The sequence below is a fragment of the Macaca thibetana genome, chromosome 14 (genome assembly GCF_024542745.1).
Source record: "Macaca thibetana thibetana isolate TM-01 chromosome 14, ASM2454274v1, whole genome shotgun sequence".
NCBI lineage: Eukaryota > Metazoa > Chordata > Mammalia > Primates > Cercopithecidae > Macaca > Macaca thibetana.
In genome coordinates this window covers 93,934,742-93,957,791 of record NC_065591.1, presented here as the reverse complement: position 1 = coordinate 93,957,791, position 23,050 = coordinate 93,934,742, and the positions used below count along the sequence as shown (strand labels likewise).

Here is a 23,050-nt window from a genome sequence, read left to right as displayed (position 1 = left end):
AAGAATTCTGATCATACCACAGTTTCATAAAAGGACAATGTCATAATGTGCAAGTTCTAATAAAATGCAAATCTTATCTTGTTTCACCAGCTTACTATTTAGGCTTTTTTTTTTTTTTTTTTTTTTTTTTTGGCCTATTCCGACTTTGGATTTTAATTATTTTCAACTAGCTTTTGCTTGTAGAGGCATTCTTTGGTTCCTAAGAGGTGTTAAAGTGAGGGATTATTAACGGTGAAGCTAGTTTGGCATGCAGGACGCTGCTGTGTACATATATACTACTAGTGTACATGAATATAAACCCTTGTCTTTTTTTTTTTTTTAAAAATAAAAGTGAGTTTTCATCTGAGGTGCTTAGAATGATTCAGAAACAACTTGGCACACTCTTCTGGCCTGCTTACCCCCATTGAAATGTTATTTTATAAATTATATCTTAATTCACATAATTTTTTCTTGATAGTATAAAAATTCTCAAGTATTTTCTAAAAGGGCACACAACTTTCTATTTAAAAGTCTAAGCACTAAATTTTCTGTTGCCTTCCTAAAGCCTACTCTTATAATTCAAAATATAGGAAAGCACAAAGGTTTCCTTCATTAGGTCAATTTTTTCACTAATTTTCTTCATTGAAAAAGTGAATTCATTTTCTGTTTTCCCTCATTTCATCCAATAGTTTCCATTTCTACCAACAAGGTGTGGCAGAAAGAACCTGGGTTTTGGAACCAGATAAACCTGAGTTTGAATCTTGATTCTCTCACTGTAGGTAGCTATGTGGCCTTTTTAAGCCTCCAGTTTCTCATCTGTAAAATGGAGACAAAAATACCCATGGTTTGGGTGACTGGTCAGATTAAATAAAAAAACATATTCACAAAATCTGGTACATGGTAGGCATTCAACATGTTAATGCATTTCTCACTGCATCAAGTGTTTCAAAACTAATTATGGGGAGGAACCAAAATTTAGTAGTGTTATTAATAAAAGACCACATAACATGTTTTCTTAAAACTGTTAATTTCTAATTTTGATTCATTACCTTTTTAAAATTTTTTTTAAATTTTGAGGCCGGGTCTCACACTGTCACCCAGGCTGGTGTGCAGTGGCGACACACAGCTCACCGCAGCCTCAACCTCCCAGGTTCAAGTAATCCTCCTGGGTTTAAGTAATCCTCCTGCCTCAGGCCCCAAGGAGCTGGGACTACAGGTGCATGCCACCATGCCTGGTTAACTTTTGTATTTTTTGTAGAGACAGGGTTGCCCAGGCTGGTCACGAACTCCTGAGCTCAAGCCATCTGCCCACCTCGGCCTGCAAAGTGCTGGGATTACAGGCATGAGCCAACGGCCCTGGCTTGATTCATGACATTTTAATGAAAAATTTCATGTTTTTTCTGTATGCCAAAATGCCATATATGAAATTTGGAAGAATCGATGTAATTGTACAGCCATAGGAAGGCCTCCCTTCACCATACAAAAAGGTAACCTTTGCTCTATTGCTGCCACCAAGGGCCATTTTGTGGGATGTGGTAACTTTAGGAATATTTATTACACTGAAATGGGCAATTAAAAAATCAAAATATGCCATACTTTATAAACATCTTATCAGTAAGTTAGAGGTTTAATAAAGAGGTTTAATAAACAGAAATTTTATTTAACATATATTTCAACATGGAATCTATAAATTACAAAGGAGCACTGTGAATTCTGTGGAAAAATGTTTGTTTGCTCTACTCACAAGCTTCATCCTTGTGGCATGTATTCAGAGCTAGGTTATGTCCTGCTTTTTGTTCAGGCAGGCATAATGTCTTTCATGGTATTCTCAGAACTTTGTTAAACTTCATTGCTTTGTTAAATGTTCACAGCTCTGTTAAACTTCACTGCTCACAAAATCTGAGTTAGGACAAATGTTCACAGGGGTTGTTGCTCACGTTTTCCTATGGCTGGTTTTGACAAAATAGTATGCATCTAGTCCTAGAGAAGTACATGAAAGGTCTTCTTAGACGGATTCTGCTGGAATTTATCTCTTGTCTCTGCAGCTGCTGGTTCTATCTTCTCTCTTCTCCTGGAAATCAGAAAGAAGAAACGAGCATGCAAACACATGCTGAAACGGTGCAGCCACAAACTAGGCTGCTATGTCAAATAGTGGCATATTCAATACATCCTCACATCATTCTCTCAGGTAATGGTTTTAAGGTTGGAGAGGACTTTACAGATTATTTACCTCAACCCTTATGTTATTTTCATCAGTACCTTTCTACTCTAAAAGATAAAATTCCCATTTTGAAAATGTCCAATTTTACAATTTCATTAAAAATTCAGGGTTCAGGCTGGGCGCAGTGGCTCACGCTTGTAATCCCAGCACTTTGGGAGGCTGAAGTGGGCAGATCACGAAGTCAGGAGTTCAAGACCAGCCTGGCCAATATGGTAAAACCCTGTCTCTACTGAAAATACAAAAATTAGCTGGGTGTGGTGGCATGTGCCTGTAATCCCAGCTGCTCGGGAGGCTGAGGCAGGAGAATCACTTGAACCTGGGAGGCAGAGGTTGCAGTGAGTCCAGATCGCTCCACTGTACTCCAGCCTGGGTGACAGAGCAAGATTCTGTCTCAAAATAATAATAATAATAATAAAATAAAATAAAAAAATTCAGGGTTCAAAGTGAAATGATAAATTCTAATTTATTTGCACCTGCATTTAAAGCTCTTTATTTAAAATTTTCTTCTAGATAAATTCTGTTACCAATAAATCTCTATAGTGTTGTATAGCAGAAACGGGAGTTCTTGTGAAAACAATGTCCAACGGAACTAATGATGAAAGGGCCTGGAACCCACATAGTTAGGCACGTCAGAAGGAAACCTATGGGAACGTTAGCCCCTGCGTCCCTGTCCAGTTGTCTCTCTCCCTTTGTAATGAATCTGTTTCATTTAGTCCCGGGAAGTTATTTTCTCCTTTTCAGTCTCTGAAATAATATTCATTTGGCTAACTCTGAAGCTTTTCTCAGAATTCAGAATGTTGTTCATCTCCTATATGTTCATATGCCTGTGAAGTTAGCACTTTTTACACTGATTTATAAGAGGCGGCTTATTTTTATGTTTCCTTTATCAGACTGTACCCATCAGGAAAACAAAGCCATTATAAGAATTGTAGGACTAAGGTATTTATTACAGGAATTACATTTTGCCAAATATAGGAGCTGGGAAAATGAGGGTCTGGAAAAGGAAAACTGAAGGATCAGAGTATATGGGGCAAGGGATAAAAATGTAGCCTGCTCTACTGTGGCGTGCCAGTCAGGATCGGAGAAAGGATGACTAAGCAGGCTGTTTGAAACACTGGTGTGGGAAACAAATGGAAGCGTGCAGGGAAATCTGATAATCCGAGCATGCCCAAGCTGCTGAAGTGGAACTATGACGGGGAGCTTGCTGGGGAAATCTACGGAAACTGCCGAATGTGGAACGACTCTGCTTTTCTGAAGCTACTGTCTTCAGGTCCGCAGCCCAGTGCCTGGTGGTGGGCCTGGGGCTGCTGTTGGCCAGCAGGGCCTGTAGTCATGAAGATGCTATAGAGTAGAGAGGAGTGAGCTGCTGGGCACCTTTGTATTTGTCCATCACTGACTAACCATGATCAAGATCTTCCAACAATAATGGCTTCTGGTCACTTTTGCCTTCTTTTGTGGCCAAAATTTCTAACCTAGAAATGTGAATCCTAGCCTTAGCAAAGTTGGCTATCTTGTGCTCATGATGTATTCTTAGAATGTAGCAAAGTTTCTGGCACATAGACAGCACTTAATATTTAATAAACGAAAGAAGAAATGGAAGACCATTTATACACTGCAAATGAGAAGCAAAGCAAAATTTGTCACTGAGACATGAAAGTGTTTCATAAATCTCTTTCTTGACTATAACAGTTAATTCAACATTTATGTAGTACTGCTGTTTTATTGATAGATTGGTGACTAAGAGAAGTCCAGCAAAAGAAGAATTTGTCACTGTATGTCCAGTACTGTCAATGGGAGAAGGTACTCGGATTGACTCCTTCACTGGCTTTCCTCATCAGTGCAGGCTACACTTTGATCCCCTTCCCCAAGAACTCCCAGATGGACAAAGGACAGGGGAACAAGAAGGTAGGTGACTTTCTTGTTTGTCATCACTGTTTCTAGACCAGTGTTTCTCATCCTTTGCTTCCCATTCGAATTCTTCAGCGAGCTTAGAAATATCTAAATGCTGAAGCTGCTCTCAGGTGCGACCCAGGCATCAATATTTTTTAAAGTTCTCCATGTGATTCCAATGTGTATCCACGTTTATGTTTCTATGTGAAGTTAGTGCTTCACATACAACTAACTTGTGTTTCACAGTTAGCCAGCAGCATTGGTATTACCTACTCACATCCCAGACCTACTACATTAGAAAATGTATTTACCAAGATCTGTAGGTGGTACAAAGTACACTAAAGTTTAAAAAGTGCTGTTTCAGACCATTTTTACCAGAACCCAGTGCCAAGGCAAAAAAATAAAAAAAAGATTCAGTAACGTCTAGTTTTAACACTGCATGTTCTCACTCATAAGTGGGAGTTGAACAATGAGAACACATGGACACAGGGAGGGGAACATCACATACCAGGGCCTGTCAAGGGGTGGGGAGCTAGGGGAGGGAGAGCATTAGCGGAAATACCTAATGTAGTTGACGGGTTGATGGGTGCAGCAACCTACCATGGCACGTGTATACCTATGTAACAAACCTGCATGTTCTGTACATGTATCCCAGAACTTAACGTATAATTAAAAAAAAAAAAAAAAACTCTCAAGACAGAAGAGATATGGATCCTTAATGATGTACACTTCTTAGCAGTTTTTCAATTAGGATACACATCTAAAATTATTTGAAGATTGGTACATTAATACCTGTTTCTGCTCCCAGGACTGATGAAAATACTCTGAATATAAAAATGTTCATATTCTGTAGACAGCCCAGAAATAATGCTGCACTCCTGTAACCATCTGATCTTCAACAAAGTTGACAAAAACAAGCAATGGGGAAAGGATTCCCTATTCAATTAATGGTGCCGGGATAAGTGGCTAGCCATGTGCAGAAGACTGAAGCCGGACCCCTTCCTTATGCCATATACAAAAATCAACTCAAGATGGATTACATACTTAAATAAAGCCTAAAACTATAAAAACCCTGGAAGATAACCTAGGAAACCCCATTCTGGACATAGGCCCCAGTAAAGATTTCATGATGAAGACACCAAACGCAATCGCAAGAAAAGCAAACATTGACAAATGGAACCTAACTAAAGAGCTTCTGCACAGCAAAATAAACCATCAACAGAGTAAACACACAACCTACAGAATGGGAGACAATATTTGCAAACTACACATCTGACAAAGTTCTAACATCCAGAATCTTTTTAAAAAATCTTTTTGAGATAGAGTTTTGCTCTTGTCACCCAGGCTGGAGTGCAATGGCGCAATCTCGGCTCACTGCAACCTCCACCTCCCAGGTTCAAGTGATTCTCCTGCCTCAGCCTCCTGAGTATTTGAGAATACAGGTGCACACCACCACGCCCGGCTAATTTTTTGTATTTTTAGTAGAGACAGGGTTTCACCATGTTGGCCAGGCTGGTCTCAATCTACTGACCTCAGGTGATCCACCAGCCTCAGCCTCCCAAAGTGCTGGGATTACAGGCGTGGGCCACCGTGCCTGGTCTAATATTGAGAATCTATAAGGAACCTAAAACAAATTAACAAGCAAAAAACAACCCCATTAAAACGTGGGCAAAGAACATGAACAGACATTTTTCAAAGGAAGACATACATGTGGCCAACAAGCATATGAAAAAAATTCAACATCACTAATCATTTGAAAAATGCAAATCAAAACCACAACGAGACAGCATCTCACACCAGTGAGAATGGCTATTATTAAAAAGTAAAAAAATAGCAGATCCTGGTGAGGCTGCGGAGAAAAGGGAATGCTTATACACTGTTCGTGGGAATGTAAATTACTTCAGTTATCGTGGAAAGCAGTGTGGCGATTTCTTAAAGAACTTAAAACAGAAGTACCATTCAACCCAGCAGTCCCATTATTGGGTATACACCCTGAAGGAATGCAAATCATTCTATCTTAAAGACATGCAGGGGTATGTTCATTGCAGCACTATTCACAAAAACATGGAATCAACTTAAATGCCCATCAATCGTAGACTGGATAGAGAAAAATGTGGTATATGTAAACCATAGAATACTATGCAGCCATAAAAAAGACCAAGATCATGTCCTTGGCAGCAACATGGATAGAGCTGGAGGCCATAATCCTAAGTAAGCTAATACACGAACAGAAAACCAAATACCACACGTTCTCACTTATACGTGGGAGCTAAACATTGAGTACACATGAACACAAAAACAGGAACAACAGACACTGGGGCCCAATTGAGGCCATGGAGGATGCGAGGAAGGAGAGGACTGAAAAACTACCTATCAGGTACTCTGCTTATTACCTGGGTGATGAAATAATCTATAAATGAAACCCCTGCGATACACAATTTACCTATTTAACAAACCTGCACATGTACCCCTGAGCCTAAACATTAAAAAAAAATCGTCATATTTTGACCTTTCACTTTTTTTTTTTTTTTTTTTTTTTTTGAGATAGAGTCTCGCTCTGTCACCCAGCCTGGAGTGCAGTGGCTGGATCTCAGCTCACTGCAAGCTCCACCTCCCGGGTTTATGCCATTCTCCTGCCTCAGCCTCCCAAGTAGCTGGGACTACAGGCGCCCGCCACCTCGCCCGGCTAGTTTTTTGTATTTTTTAGTAGACACGGGGTTTCACCGGGTTAGCCAGGATGGTCTTGATCTCCTGACCTCGTGATCCGCCCATCTCGGCCTCCCAAAGTGCTGGGATTACAGGCTTGAGCCACCGCGCCCGGCCCACATTTTTTTTTAAAATGAGAGGATATTTGCATAATTCTAACAAACAGTCTTATAATAAAAAGCTGATTGAGGAGAAAACCTCTATAAACCAATCCCAAGAAATATTAATATTAATACAGGGTTCTTACCTGTATTGATATGTACATAAAATCAGAAGTTTCCTAGAAAAAGAAAAAAAGAGCTTCTTCAAATACTTACCAGAAGTGGTATTATTTGTAAAGTATTTTTTTTGATGGATGAGTTTTTGCAAATGGATTCTTGTATATCTGAAATAATTATACCACAATACCAAAATAATTTAGTTACATATACAGAAATAGAAGAATGACTAAAGAATCAATTATTAAATTCTGATGTATCCAAATATTCAAAATTGAGTAAGAAACTTTTTTCTATCACCCCCTAGAAACAGTCTTTATACTTATATTAGGTCCAAAAATGGAAGTAATTTGATTATAAACAATTATATAAAGCTTATGTTGATAAAAGAGAATTCCTAATACTTTTACTATTATATAACAATCTTCATTCAAATATTATGTTTTTTTTCTTTTTTTTTTTTAATCAAAAATATTAATTTTGGCTGGGCGCGGTGGCTCAAGCCTGTAATCCCAGCACTTTGGGAGGCCGAGACGGGTGGATCACGAGGTCAGGAGATCAAGACCATCCTGGCTAACACGGTGAAACCCCGTCTCTACTAAAAAATACAAAAAACTAGCCAGGCGAGGTGGCGGGCACCTGTAGTCCCAGCTACTTGGGAGGCTGAGGCAGGAGAATGGCATGAACCCGGGAGGTGGAGCTTGCAGTGAGCTGAGATCCGGCCACTGCACTCCAGCCTGGGCAACAGAGCGAGACTCCGTCTCAAAAAAAAATAAAAATAAAAATATTAATTTCATCCTTGGAGCTTCTCAGAAAAAAAGAGATGTTTATTTAGTTATTGAGGCATAAAAAATTGAGTAACTTGGTTCCCTTTTCAATTTTTAGATTTTTGTCTATATAATAGCAAGCATCTGAGCAAAAGAAAAATAATTCATGCAGAATCTTTTACAGGAAACATTTAAATATGTGGAAGTATCAAATAAAAATTTAAAAATTCTCCAATTATTGACTTAAATTTTTTTCTTTATCTGCATAATTTTACATCTTAAACTCATAGCCTTAGTTCATGATTGTAGCTCCCTTTTTATTAACATATTATTTTAAAATTTAGTTTTAATTAAAAAATACAGAGTATATAAAACATATATGCATATTTTAATTAATACTTATAAAGCTAATGTCTGTGTAACCACCTAGATTAAGAAATTTGAACATTATCACTACCTTGGAAGCTTCCTGTCACTTCCTGCCTACACAATGCCCTATGGATTTCATTTCCTTCCCTCACTCAAAGAGGTAACCAACTGACTATACTGGTTTCTTTGTGATTTTAGCACATATTAATTGCAAGCATGCAAAATAATATCGTTTAGTTTTATCTGTTTTTAGACTTCATACAAATAGAATTGTACTGTCTTTATTCTCCTGTGATTTACCTTTTTTGCCCCAAATTATAAATTTTTAGATTCATCAATGATGATGTGTGTAGCTGTAGTTTGTTTATTTTCTTTTTGTTTTTTCTGTTGCTGTTTCAGTTTGGAAAATTTTTTGTTGACCTATATTCAAGTTCACTGATTCGTCAGTGGTGTCTTGAGTCTAATGATGAACACATATAAAACATTTTCCATTTCTGTTACTTTTCTTTCTCACACATCTGTCTCTCATAGTTTTCACCTCTCTGCTGAAATTCTCCATCTGTTCACGCACGTTGTCTGTCTATCTCGTGTTGTTCATCTTTCCCACTATAACCTTTAGCATATTAGTCATAGTTAATTTAAGTTACTTGATAGTTCCAACATCTTGGTCATCTTTGCATCTTATTCATTGATTGCTTTGTCCCTTGATAGTGTTTTTTTCTGTTGTTCTTTTGGTATGTCTCATAATTTTTGACTGAATGCTGGACATGATTTTTGGAATACTAGGAACCGAGGTAGATAGTATTTGTGTCTTGAAATGAGTATATGCACTTCTGCCACTTCTGCTAGGTCACTGGAGGGTATGTGTGTGTGTAGGTGTGTGCAGTGTGTATGTGTAGATGTTTAAAACCTTAGTAGGGAATTTGAGCTTTTTTTTTTGAGACAGGGTCTCCCTCTGTTGCCCAAGCTGGAGTGCAGTGCTGTGATCACGGCTCATTGCAGCCTTGACCTCCTTGGGCTCAGGTTATCCTCCCACTTCAGCCTCTGGAGTAGCTGGGACCACAGGCCTGTGCCACCATGCCTGACTAATTTTTTTTGCATTTTTTGTAGATACAGGGTTTCACCATGTTGCCCAGCTGGTCTCAAACTCCTGGGCTCAAGCGATCTGCCTGCCTCAGCCTCCCTGAGTGGGTTTGGGTTTTGTTGTTGCTGTAGCCAACTACAGTACATTACTAACATTACTAATTTCAAATTCCATTAGTGTTACTCTGTACTTATGCAGGGGTCTTGGAGAGTCCCCCCACCCCTTGAAATGTTCCTGTTCTGCCCTCATGTTTTGGCCTTCCTATATGTGTGTACAGTAGAAGGGATCTCTCTCTATGCCCTTGCCTGTCTCCCAGTAGTAGATTTATTTGTTACTTGGTACTTGCTGGTCTGGTGGTGGGGAAGTAGGGTAATTTTTCTGTTGCCCTGGTCCAGGCTCAGTCTTAAGCAGACCCTGTGTGCCCCCTCTTTCTCCTGCTCCTCCTTCCCATGACAGTTAACTTTGCCTTGTATCTTTGGCAGATTTTGTGTAAGAGAATTTTAGACCCCTCCTCTAACAGTAGGATACCTCTAATGGTTTTGGCCCAGGAATGTTTCTTGCTCCTCTCCCAGGGGTAGAGGCTTTTTTTCCTTTACTTTTTCCCTATCCCCAGTACGTCTTCACCTGTGCCTTGAGAGCAATCAAGAAGGTATGCGGCCTCTGTCCCAGATGGCCTTTATTCTGCAGGGGGCAAGGTTCTGGATGGGGGGCGCTTCATGCCTTTCCTACAGCAGTGGCTGCTGCCCTTTGTCAGGCCTGCACTACTGAGGAAGGGTTTCTCTTGTCCCCTGTTCTGCCTCCTATTTTCCTCATGAACACTCAATGTAGATCCATGGAGAAGAATCTGAGTAGGTGTGAAGTTCCCTTGTGCCTATGGCTCCCAGAGGTTCTACATCCTCACAGTAGTCCACATTCATCTTTTAGCAATCTGTTGAAAATTTAAACAGAATTTCTAAGATCAGCTTGATGGAACCCGACATTTCCCTCTCTCATATTCTCCCATGGGTGAGAAAATGTTCACGACCTGTCTCTCTTTAGATGTTTATGTGTTTTCTTGGATGCTAGGCTACTTGGTTGTGAGGCGACCTCAGCTCTCTAATTGGCTCAAGAAAAGTTATACTTTTGCCATTTATCTTTTATTGTTCTTCGAATGGGATTGATACATTCTGGCCTTCTGCATTTTAGGAGGAAATATGTGTGTGGTTCTGAACCATAGGTGATTTTTGCCACCCAGGGGATATTTGGTAAAGTCTAGGAGCACTTGTCATGATAGGGAAGTGCTATGGCATCTAGTGGGTAGAGGCCAGAGATGCTGCTAAACATGTTACAATACACTAGACAGTCTCCCACAATAAAGCATTATCCAGCTCAAAATGTCAACGGTGCTGAGGTAGAGAAAACCTGATAGATACACAAAGTATTTCTATTGTTGTTCAGATCTAAATATTTAGAAATTCCTATTATTGTTTTTTCTTCAGAATCATGATTTATTTAGAAACTTGTTTCTTAATGGTTATCTTTTAGTTAGTAGATTTTAGGTAAATTGCATTGTGGTTAGAGGATGTGGGCTGTGTGACTCCGATCCTTTGAAACGTGTTAAGGCTTGTTTCATGGTCTTATATATGATTCATTTTATAAAGGTTGTATGTTCACTTACAAAGAACATGTCCCTTTGATCAGTTTTGTTAATCATATTTAATTTTTATACATCTATTTGATTTTTAAAATCTATTTGTTCTATCAATTACTAACAATGGTATGTTAAAATCACCCACGATGGTTAAAATTATTTTATATATTTTGAGGCTGTGTTCTTAAGTGCATATAAAAATCTTATGTATTTCTTCTGAAGTAAGACTTTGCTCATCATAAAGTGATTTTTTTTTTTTTTTTTTTTTGAGACGGAGTCTCGCTCTGTTGCCCACTTGGAGTGCAGTAGCGCGATCTTGGCTCACTGCAACCTCCACCTCCCAGGTTCAAGCGATTCTCCTGCCTCAGCCTCCTGAGTAGCTGGGACTACAGGCACGCACCAACACACTCAGATAATTATTGTATTTTTAGTAGAAACGGGGTTTCACCGTGTTGGCCAGGATGGTCTCGATCTCTTGACCTTGTGATCTGCCTGCTTCGGCCTCCCAAAGTGCTGGGATTACAGGAGTGAGCCACTGCACCTGGCCCAAAGTGATACTTTTTATGTCTAATAATGCTTTCTATTTAAAAGTGAATCAAAACCAGCTTTCCTTTGGTTAAAACTTGCTTGGCATACCTTTTCCATCTTTTTTTGCTTTCAGTTTTTTAATATCCTTATGTTTTAAATATATTGTTTATAAACAGAATATAGTTTCAACGTAAAGTTCCATTTAACAACCTCTTTCAACTGTACCACTTACTACATTTACAGTTATTGTAAATATACTCCTACATATAATCTTACAGTATTTCTTCTATGTTTATTTTTCTCTCCTTTGTTGCTTTATTTCAGATTGATTTGTCAGCTTTTATGTGCCACTTTTCCTTCTCTACCAGATTGGAAGTTGTATATTACATTTCTAGTTCTTTAGTTGTGACTCTAGTAATTATCACAGGCATACTTCAGTTATCAATATCTAACTTTAATCTAGGACTTTACCCAATTCCCTAACAATATAAACATCCTACTATACTTTAACTCCATTTATGCCCTCTCAACTTATGTACTATTATTGATAGGTATTTTAATTCTAACCTTTTTATCTCTGAAACATATACTACTTTATTATATTTATTGTTTTATGCAGTGTTTGTTGAAATTTACTCTCTCAGACTGTCCATCTGAGGTTAACTGCACTTTCTGCCTGGTGAAGTGCGGTGAGAATTTTCTTTAGCAAGTCTGCTGTTAACAAAGTCTCTTGGTTTTTGTCTGAACATATTTTTAATTCACCCCTCTTCTTGAGAGACATTTTCATGTTAAGAAGGTATTAAATGGCTGGGCGTGGTGGCTCACGCCTATAATCCCAGCACTTTGGGAGGCTGAGGAGAGTGGATCATGAGGTCAAGAGATCGAGACCATCCTGGCTAACACGGTGAAACCCCCTCTCTACTAAAAAATACAAAAAATTAGCCAGGCGTGGCAGCGGGCGCCTGTAGTCCCAGCTACTCGGGAGGCTGAGGCAGGAGAATGGCATGAACCTGGGAGGCGGAGCTTACAGTGAGCTGAGATCTAACCATTGCACTCCAGCCTGGGCGACAGAGCGACACTCCGTCTCAAAAAAAAGAAGGTATTAAATTTGAAAGTTACTTTCTCTCAGCACATTAGACATGTTATTAATATCTTCTGAGTTTTTTTCATTGTTTTCTGCCTTTTTTGTTGCTGATTAAAATTAACTGTGATGTATCTTGTGGTAATTTCTTTTTATTTATTCTGAAATACGTTGGGTTGTTGAACTTATAGGTTGGTATTGTTCATCAAATTGGAAAAGTTGTCAACCATTATCACTTTAGATATTGTTTCTGGCCTTTCAGGCTTTTTAATTTACTCTTTTGTGTCTCTTAAGCTCTATATCATATTTTCCATCTCTTTGTCTCTCTAAGATACATTGTGGATAAATTTCTTTGATTCGTGTTCTAGTTTACTAATTCTCTCTTCGGATGTCTGTAATCTGGTGGTTAAACCATCTACTAAATTTTACGTTTCAATTATTATATTTTCAATTTCCAGGCATTCTATTTGGGCCCTTTTTCAAATCTGTTTGTTCTTTCTTTATAGTTTCTTATTCCCTGCATGTTTAAGTTTAAAAATGACTGCATTTTTGCATTTTAAAACTTACTTCTGATAACTTTAGAGCATACAAGCACAGTTATTTATAGTTTGTTATAGTTTGTGCCTGGTCATTTCATTATCTAAATCCTTTCTGGGTCTATTTATTCTGTTTTGTGGATTGTTTTGATTTTTTTTTCTTGATGCCTTTTTTTGTTATGGATTAAGTTATTTACTTTTTTTTTTTTTGTGGGCTGCTCATTTTCCTTGGATTTCACTTATGATAATTCTATGAGGACTGGAATATAGGTCTAGAAGATATATAAATGTACTTTTCCCAAGTGTTTTGGAATACTACCAGTTTGAGATCATTCTAAATTAAATTCTTTGCTTGAGATCTTAAGAACTACTCAGGTAACGTGAGTATGGGCTGTAAATTAGTGTGATACTTGTACTAGACTGTGATTCTACATTCTCAGGGATCATTTTTCCTCTATCACCTGCTCAATACTGAAGTTTAAAAAATGAAAGCTTTTTTTTTTTTTAGGAAAAATTCCCTCTTCCTGTGCTGCCTCCTGTGTGTGTGCATGTGTGGTGCTGCCTCCTGTGTGTGTGCATGTGTGGTGCTGCCTCCTGTGTGTGTGCATGTGTGGTGCTGCCTCCTGTGTGTGTGCATGTGTGGTGCTGCCTCCTGTGTGTGTGCATGTGTGGTGCTGCCTCCTGTGTGTGTGCATGTGTGGTGCTGCCTCCTGTGTGTGTGCATGTGTGGTGCTGCCTCCTGTGTGTGTGCATGTGTGGTGCTGCCTCCTGTGTGTGTGCATGTGTGGTGCTGCCTCCTGTGTGTGTGCATGTGTGGTGCTGCCTCCTCTGTGTGTGCATGTGTGGTGCTGCCTCCTCTGTGTGTGCATGTGTGGTGCTGCCTCCTCTGTGTGTGCATGTGTGGTGCAGAGCTCGTTGGGTGGCCCAGCTTTATGATGAAAAGATCTTCTATGAGACTACTCATCTTGAGTAGGCCTGTTCCCTTTTTCCTATGAGGCCATGGAAAGCAAAGTTCAATTTCACTCCATGAGTTAAATATCCTCAGGACAAGAGCTAGCTGCAGCACTCTTCTTATTTTTTGAGTTCTTGTCTACATTTAGTTCTTGGTCTTAAGCATTTCTTACATTCTTACTAGATCATCACTATATTGCAGATTTAAAAAATACTTAATCGGCCGGGCGCGGTGGCTCAAGCCTGTAATCCCAGCACTTTGGGAGGCCGAGACGGGTGGATTACGAGGTCAGGAGATCGAGACCATCCTGGCTAACACAGTGAAACCCCGTCTCTACTAAAAAATACAAAAAAACTAGCCGGGCGAGGTGGCGGGCGCCTGTAGTCCCAGCTACTCCGGAGGCTGAGGCAGGAGAATGGCCTGAACCTGGGAGGCAGAGCTTGCAGTGAGCTGAGATCCGGCCACTGCACTCCAGCAAGGGGGACAGAGTGAGACTTCGTCTCAAAAAAAAAAAAAAAAAAAAAAAAAAAAAAATACTTAATCAAGCATTTATGGTTGTTTTGATGGATGGTCAGTATAGGTACGTAGCCTGTCCATTGCTGAAACAGAAGTCTATTCATATATTCCAAAAAGACGGGTAAGTCTGCCAAATAAGTTGACATCATCACAAATGATATGGCATACTTGAACTAGTATTCAAATATGTTCTGAATGGTTATACACTCAATTAAGTCATATGGATACATTTTGTATTTTTCCTTTCAATTTTTAAATTAAAGTTTAAATTAAAATTATCTAAGTGAAAAATGCAGTATTTCTTATAAGAGGTGTTCTTCCATACTTACAATGTAGTCTTTCATTGAGATCATTAAGGGACTCTAGGATCTTCTGTTCTTCAGCTGATAGTGTGCAGATGTTGAATTGTTGAGTTTTACTTAAAGGTAGATTTGATTTCTGTATCTGTTTGCTATTCAAGACAGTCAGAATCTCATCCTCCGGCACTGATGCTTTCACTAAGTTTTCAGCCATCAAAAACTCAGAAGTACTATCTGAAACTACAGAAACTTACATCAGTTATTCTTTGATCCCCTTTTGTCTTTGAGATCAGCCCTTATACATACTTACACATACTTAACTGTCTGTATGTATTCATATTACAAACAGAAACCTAGTAAATATCTGCTACTTTGATTTCATCTATCAGGATTCTCTATCTAGCATTTTCCCATCCTTCATTTTTAAAAAAAGGATATTGAAAATGAAAGCAGTGAGTTAATAAAAATTCCCAGAGTATGACTTAACTAAAGAAAAAAATATTTAATGTAGATAGTTTTTGTAATATGTTTATTATTCATTGGTCGTACAAAAAAGATGACAGAGACCGTTTTTATAATAGTAGTTATAATGAATTATAAAAAAGTAAGACACAAAAAAGCTTAAGGAAACATTAGAAACTTTGATGATCAGCTGAACAGAACTGACAGCCTAGAAACAGATCCAGTTAGATATAAGAACATGTGATCAAAGAAGCATCAAAGACTTGACAGAAGGGAAAGATGATTTTATAAATTAGTTGTTGCTTATAAAAGAATCAATTTGGGCTGGGTGCAGTGGCTCATGCCTCTAATCCCAGCACCTTGGAAGGCTGAGGCGGGTAGTTCACTTGAGGTCAGGAGTTCGAGAGCAGCCTGGCCAATGTGGTGAAACCTCGTCTCTACTAAAAATACAAAAATTAGCCAGGTGTTATTGTGGGCGCTTATAATCCCAGCTACTTGGAAGGCTGAGGCAGGAGAAGCACTTGAACCTGGGAGGTGGAGGTTGCAGTGAGCTGAGATTACGCTACTGTGCTCCAGCCTCGGTGACAGACTCTGTCTCAAAAAAAAAAAAAAAAAAAAAAATCAATTCGTAGTTTTATTTCCCACTGTTTGTTAAAACAAATTCCAAAGACATTAAAGACAAACTTAAGGAATCAACCCATTAATTAAAGCAACCCTGAAGAAAATGAAACAAATGTTTCTGAATTTCTATATTGGGAAGGTTCTTCGACAAAGCTTAAAAGTAATGGAGAAATCAGTAAAAAAAAAAAAAGACTAAAACATGTTTATTTAAAGCCAGTCTTCTCTAATATACTTTAAATTTCTGAAGAGCAATACTTTTGTATGTTTTGTTCATTATTATAAATGTTAAGTATTACTTATCCAAAAATGCTTGAGACTAGATGTGTTTCAGGTTTTGGATTTTTTTAGAATTTTGGATATTTGCATATACATGAGACATGTTGGTGATGAGACCTAGGTTTAAACATGAAACTCGGCTGGGTGTGGTGGCTCATGCCTGTAATCCTGGCACTTTGGGAGGCTGAAGTGGGTGGATCACCTGAAGTCAGGAGTTCAAGACCAGCCTGGCCAACATGGTGAAGCCTCGTCTCAACTAAAAATACAAAAATTACCCAGGTGTGGTGGCATACGCCTGTCATCCCAGCTACTTGGGAGGCTGATGCAGGAGAATTGCTTGAACTTGAGAGGTGGAGGTTGCAATGAGCTGAGATTGCACCACTGCACTCTATCCTAGGTGACAGAGTGAGACTCTGTTTCAAAAAAAAAAAAAAGAAAAAAAATGAAACTCATTTATGTTTCGTATATACCTTATACACACACCTGAGGTAATTTTATGTAACATTTTAAATAATTTTGTCCATGAAACGAAGTTGGTGTATATTGAACCATCAGAAAGCAAAGCTATCACTGTATCAGCAATCTATGTGGATGATCTGTGGTTGTCTGGCATCACTGTTATTCCTGACTCCGAATTTATATCTACTGAAAAGCAATGATGTTCTTACACCTATTCACACATAAGTACTTAACAGTAAAAAATAAGATGTATCCTTCATACCCTGAGAAAATAATGTGTTCAGAGCAACTAAGCACCACAGTAACATCACCAGAATTCCTGTGTCAGCTGTTCAGCAACAGCAACAAGGAACAATGGCAGGCTTCCAACCTTAGGTATTATGTTACATTTTGATCAAATGGTTACTGTACACTGTATTTTCTTTTTTTAGGTGAGAAGAAACATCAGAAGCAGCTGAGGCACAAGGAAGTGGGTCCTCTAGGGATGAGGAAATATTCTGCTAGATGACCTTAAAAACTGTTTCTTCCAGAGTCTTTTGCCTTAACATTTACAATGGTTTTTTTTTTTTTTTTTTTTGGTCTTTGATTTTATAAACCAGCATAATTTCTTCTTGTTATGAGTGCATACTGCTCTAGTCGTTCAATAAACCCATCACACATTTTCATCATATTGTCAATTGGCACTTTTTTTTTTTTTTTTGCAGTGTTAACAATGTCATTATCATCACTATTATCACAATCATCTTAATTCAGAGCTCTTTTGGCTATTTCACCATTGGTCAATGAAAACACCTGGAGTCTTATTATCGATGTTAATAACCTCTTTGATATCCAGTTCTTCCAGCTTACTGATAGACTCTCAAGGTATATTTTTTGCTTATGTAATGATGTCAGACATCATTTTTTTCTCACTTGACATATGGAATCCTTCAGTCACTACCTTGTTCATCATCATCACTGAATATAGTTGCAGGCCAGAGGTTGTGCCAGGAATGCACAATTGTGTCTTCAGTCCCTGTGTTTCAAGTGTTTGCAACAGCATGTATGGCATCCTTCATGCTAAACTCATTTTGAAAACCTTCTACATCCACACCTCTGTTCACTGTTGCTGGCATGCTGTTCAAGAAAGTGTTTATATACATTTACTCTTCATCTATCTAAGGATACTCTGGTCACACGGCTGAATTAATGAAGTAATATTTGGGGGAAAACACATGGCAAAAACATTATTTTTGATGAGAATTTCAGATGGAGGATGAACAGAACAGTTGTCAAAGAATAACAAAATCTTGCAGTCATCATTCGATCCAGCTTCCCTGATATAAAATGTTTGTGAAACCATGGCTGGGCGCGGTGGCTCAAGCCTGTAATCCCAGCACGTTGGGAGGCCGAGACGGGCGGATCACGAGGTCAGGAGATCAAGACCATCCTGGCTAACACGGTGAAACCCTGTCTCTACTAAAAAAATACAAAAAAAATGTAGTCCCAGCTACTCAGGAGGCTGAGGCAGGAGAATGGCGTAAACCCGGGAGGCGGAGCTTGCAGTGAGCTGAGATCCGGCCACTGCACTCCAGCCTGGGCGACAGAGTGAGACTTCGTCTCAAAAAAAAAAAAAAAAAAAAAAAAGTTTGTGAAACCAATCAGAAAAGATGTCCCTGGTGATCCATGTCCTTTTGTTAGCATATTAATGGACTGGTAAGAAATTCACTCCTTGAAAACAGTGAGGACACAAGATTTTGTCTATCATAGCAAGTTTACACTTAGGTGTGACTGAGTCATTAGCACACCCCAGCAGTTATTCTGTTATTCTTAATTCTTATAGGGGCTGTCTCATCAGCTACAGTCAATGTCTTTCTTGAGTAACAACACCAAGACAGTGATATTTCATCAGCAACATATACTTGTTCTGGTGTCAGATTTTCATCAGTGATGACCTTGGCAAACTCTTCAATTAATTTCTCTGCTGCTTTGTAGAGAAAATTGTGCTGCCTGATCACCATAAATCTTTAAAAATAATGCTGTGTCTTAAATGCTGTGTCTATAACCAGCCTGTTGCATATTCATAGTTCTCTTCAATTTTCAGTTCATCATGATAGATCTTTGCTTGTTTCATGATCAGCATATCATTAAGTGGCACATGTTCACTGCGACGCTGAGGGATCCACTCTTTGACTTCATGGTTGAAATCCTATGCAGAGTTTTTATATTTTGCATTAACTTCTGTTCATCTCTTCCAAAACAGAACTTCAACAGTTTATCCTTCTGTTTCTTCACGTCATATATTGTGGTCTTTCCAACACCATCCTTTTCTATATGACATTTTACACTATGTTGCTCGTCTAGTTTCTCCAACAGTTTGACTTTCTGTGCTATTGATAAACAGAAATGTTTCCTTTTTTTTAAATCACTGCTACCCACAGGGGTATCTTCAGGTCTTTTTTATATTTTCAACAATATCTTTACACCACAAAGCAGAGAAAAAGCAAAAAAAAATATATATATAGTGAGTAATGCATGTAGGTCTTGGCCCCATGTGGGGCCTTGTGGGGAATCTGCCATTGGTACATATGCCATTTTATTACTCCCTGTGAGGATGCTTATATGGGGGAATCCGGGTGTGCATGGAACAGATATAGTGCAGCTGAAGAGGGTTGAGAGGATCTTTTTTCCCCTTGGGGATGCTAAATAAACTGTGTGGCATGAGCCTGTGTTTTAGCTGTTACCTATCACATGAAGTCAGGTGTAAAATTTTCCATTTGTGGTATAATATCAGGGGTCAAAAAACTTTGGACTTTGGAGCATTTTTGATTAGGAAATATTTGGATTAGGGATATTCAACATGTACATCCAATACCTACTTACAAGCAGAAGATTAGCTCTCAATAATCATTTATTGAATGAACAAATAAAAATTAAAACTTATGTGAAAATACAATATAAGTAGAATAACATGCAAATAGTAAAGTAGTGAAAACATCTTCAACTAATATAAGAATTAGAATCCTTGATAGCTAAAGAATTTGCAGACATTAGTAAGAAAATTTCAAACTCTAATATCTAAGCTAAGAAAAAAGAGTACAAAGAGACAGTTCACCAAAAAATACACAGAAAAGCAATTAAGCATAATATTAATGAAAGGTATAGAAATCAAAACTAACATAATACTATTTTTTTTGTCTATAGCAAATATGAAAAGATTCTACCTCAAGTTGACATACAACACTGGACATATACTACTAGAACAATTTTGAATAATACTTTTCTGGAAAATACTTTAGTAATATATATGAAAAGCCATATCAATGCTTATTTCTTTTGATCCACTATTCATTTAATACACAGAGTTTAATTCAATAAATATTTACTGGGTGGCATTTACATGTCAGTTACTGTAATTTTAATTCTGGAAATCTAACCTACAGAAATAAGTAAAAATCAGAAAATAACTTGATGTAGAAAGATGTTCAATACATTATTATTTAGAATAAAGAAACACTGACAATGACCTAGATGTGCAGAGGTGAGGAGAGTTCAGGTTCTAAATGGTGGTTTAACAATTACATAATACATTAGCATCTGAGAATAGGCATACAAGAAAAAAAAATCACTGGGAACAAAGATCAGAGGAAAATGTTTAAACTAAAACGTACCTTCTTCAACATAAGAAGTACCCCTTGTAGTTTGTTTTGGCTCACTTGAACTTAGCTGGGCACTTTGTCCACAATTCTACAAAAATAGAATATTGAATTAAAACATATTTCCATATTTAAAATTCATATGTACATGAACTTTTAAAAAACATTTAATTGCTATATATATTTTCAGCTATAATTGTTCACATAACTTGTATATTACATTTTTTAGAGCTGAATTCAAGAATTATTATAATAAAGAATTTCTATGGTAACAGAATATTATGAATAATGTTTTATGTCCACTAAAAAATTTTCAGGTTATCATATTGTCCTGGATATTTGGAAGAGGTAAAGTGAGTAGGATGGTAATCAAAAGTGCTAATTAGGCCAGCACAGTGGCTCATGCTTATAATCCCAACACTTAGGGAGGCCGAGGTGGGCGGATCACAAGGTCAGGAGATCGAGACCATCCTGGCTAACCTGGTGAAACCCCGTCTCTACTAAAAAATACAAAAAATTAGCCGGGAGAGGTGGCACACACTTGTGGTCCCAGCTACTTGGGAGGCTGAGGCAGGAGAATCACTTGAACCCAGGAGGTGGAGGTTGCAGTGATCTGAGATTGCGCCACTGCACTCCAGCCTGGGCGACAGATCGAGACTCTGTCTGAAATATAAAAGAAGTGCTAATTAAAGAAAAGGTAAGAAATTACCTTAAAGTTTATAACCTAGTTGGTTTATCATTGTAAGCGTGAATCACAACTATTAGCCAAAAGCATCTGACTACAGCTAATGCCAAGGATAGGTAATTATCTTATATGACAAAACTTAAAACACAAATAGCTGCCCCAATGCTGCACAGAACCTTGAAAATGGAAGTCTCAGAACACTGGCAAAAAGTGTACGCATCCAACACTTTCTGAGAGATACCAACTTCCCTTCCCTGAATATGGTCTACCTCCTTCTTTATTACCATTCTGTTTCACTTTAAGAAATAATTGTTTTCTGTCAGATAAAACTGCCTGGCTATGACTATATGTAACTTTTGTTCAGTCTGATCTGATGAGAAACTGCAGATTTTTGCAACAGCTCTCCTTCAGTAGATCTCACAGTCTTGTTTGATCTCCATTATAGACTTGAGAAACCTTGGACTGAAATCCTGGTGCAAACCTTTTCTACCCTTTCTACCTTTCACTTATCTCTTTGAGATTTTCTCCATATAGATGTCATGGGCTGGAGAAAATCCGGTATGATAACATGCATTTCCTAATACAAGGTGACAAGGGCCACTGCTGTAGTAACTGAACCCTTGCTTAGGCTCTGGAACAAAAAACAAAAACGAAAACAAGTCAAAATAATAAGGATGAAAAAATTTGATTCAGGAACACTGACCTATTCTTAGGCTAACAAGTGTTTGGAAGGTATGTAAGTGGATGGGTGAAGATCTGTATGTGAAAGTGGAAGGGAGGCTTCTGAAAAGGACAAAAATGGGCTCTAAACATATTAAGAATGCGAAAGAGCAAGAGACAGAAGAATAGAATAAGACCTAGTAAAATAAAAATGAATTTACAGAGGGCACTAATAACAGGCATTTAAAATTTCGTTAGTTCGTTTTCTTGGTTATAATTACATATTACTTTTAAATTTATAATATATTAATGAAAATAAGGAAAAAATAAGGGTAAAGATTTTTTGCATTGTGCATTTTGAGATGTTGGATGGGAACACAGCAGTTGAAATGGAAGGACTTATTAGGCATTATTGTATTTGTAATCAGGAAGTTATATCTGTAATTAACCATTACACTATTAAGCAATAAAAATATATGGGTAATAGGATTAACTTTTTTTACATAAATATTCAACTAAATGACTTGTTTTGCTGATAAGATTACATCATTGTTGATTATTCTCCATATAATAATCTTATCCATATAAAAATCAGTACTTCCTATAATATACAAATCATAGCACCTTCAACCAGTAACTTGGAATATAAATTCTTCATAAGGCATTTTATTATAAATATTCCAGTTTTATTTTAAAAAGTCAGAGTGACATTTAAAGTGGAAACTCCCAAGTGAAATGCTATTTACTTATCTATCTAGACTTTTAATATTCTAAAGTCAATCCCCGGATCAAGTTAGACCTCTAGAAAATGCCATATTTGACTTCATTTACTTAGCTCTTACAGAATTACCTCCATTTATTTTAATTTTATTTCATTTTTTTGAGAGACAGGGTCTTGCTCTGTCACCTGGGCTGGAGTACACTGGCACAATTATAGTTTACTGCAGCCTCAAACTCCTGGGCTCATGCATCCTCCCACCTCAGCCTCCCAGGTAGCTGGGACTACAGGCATGCAGTAGCATGCCTGGCTAATTTTTTTATTTTTATTTTTGTGGAGATGAGGTCTTGCTATGTTACCCATGCTGGTCTTGAACTCCTGGGCTCAAGTAATCCTCCTGCCTTGGCCTCCCAAACTGCTGGGACTACAGGCATGAGCCACCATGCCTGGCCATTATTTAAAAATTGCTATTATGCTGTTTACTTTTTTTGAAGATCTCTATCTCAAATAGTCATATTAAACTCTTTATTTATTTGTTGTGGAACTGTTGTTAGGAGCATATTCATTATGTATTTCAAAGTTCCCTATGAAAGGTCCTCAGTGGGAAATGTTTTTTAAAATTGTATCCCAAACAACAACATCATCATCAATATCCCTTGAGAAGTATATAACTCATCTAATTTTCCTTTTTGCCACGTCTTCCAGGAAGCTTAGACACAAAAAGGATATTCAATCACATGAAACTATAGTTGTCTTTA

At 37.9% G+C, this 23,050-nt stretch overlaps 1 protein-coding gene across 2 annotated transcripts in view; it reads right to left on the bottom strand.

Annotated features, from left to right (window-relative positions):
• Positions 1-301: 301 nt before the first annotated feature.
• The window catches only part of CEP126 (centrosomal protein 126), a 78,981-nt gene continuing 56,232 nt past the window's right edge, over positions 302-23,050 (bottom strand). The window contains exons 8-11 of one of the 2 annotated variants that reach the window (XM_050758255.1): positions 20,245-20,320; positions 14,807-15,016; positions 7,114-7,181; positions 302-2,050 (exon numbers count right to left, since the gene is read on the bottom strand). In XM_050758255.1, the coding sequence (XP_050614212.1) occupies positions 2,006-2,050; positions 7,114-7,181; positions 14,807-15,016; positions 20,245-20,320 (399 nt within the window). In that variant the 3' untranslated portion in view covers positions 302-2,005. Of the gene's footprint in view, positions 2,051-7,043; positions 7,077-7,113; positions 7,182-14,806; positions 15,017-20,244; positions 20,321-23,050 lie in introns of both variants that reach the window. The other variant, XM_050758257.1, reaches the window with a different exon arrangement.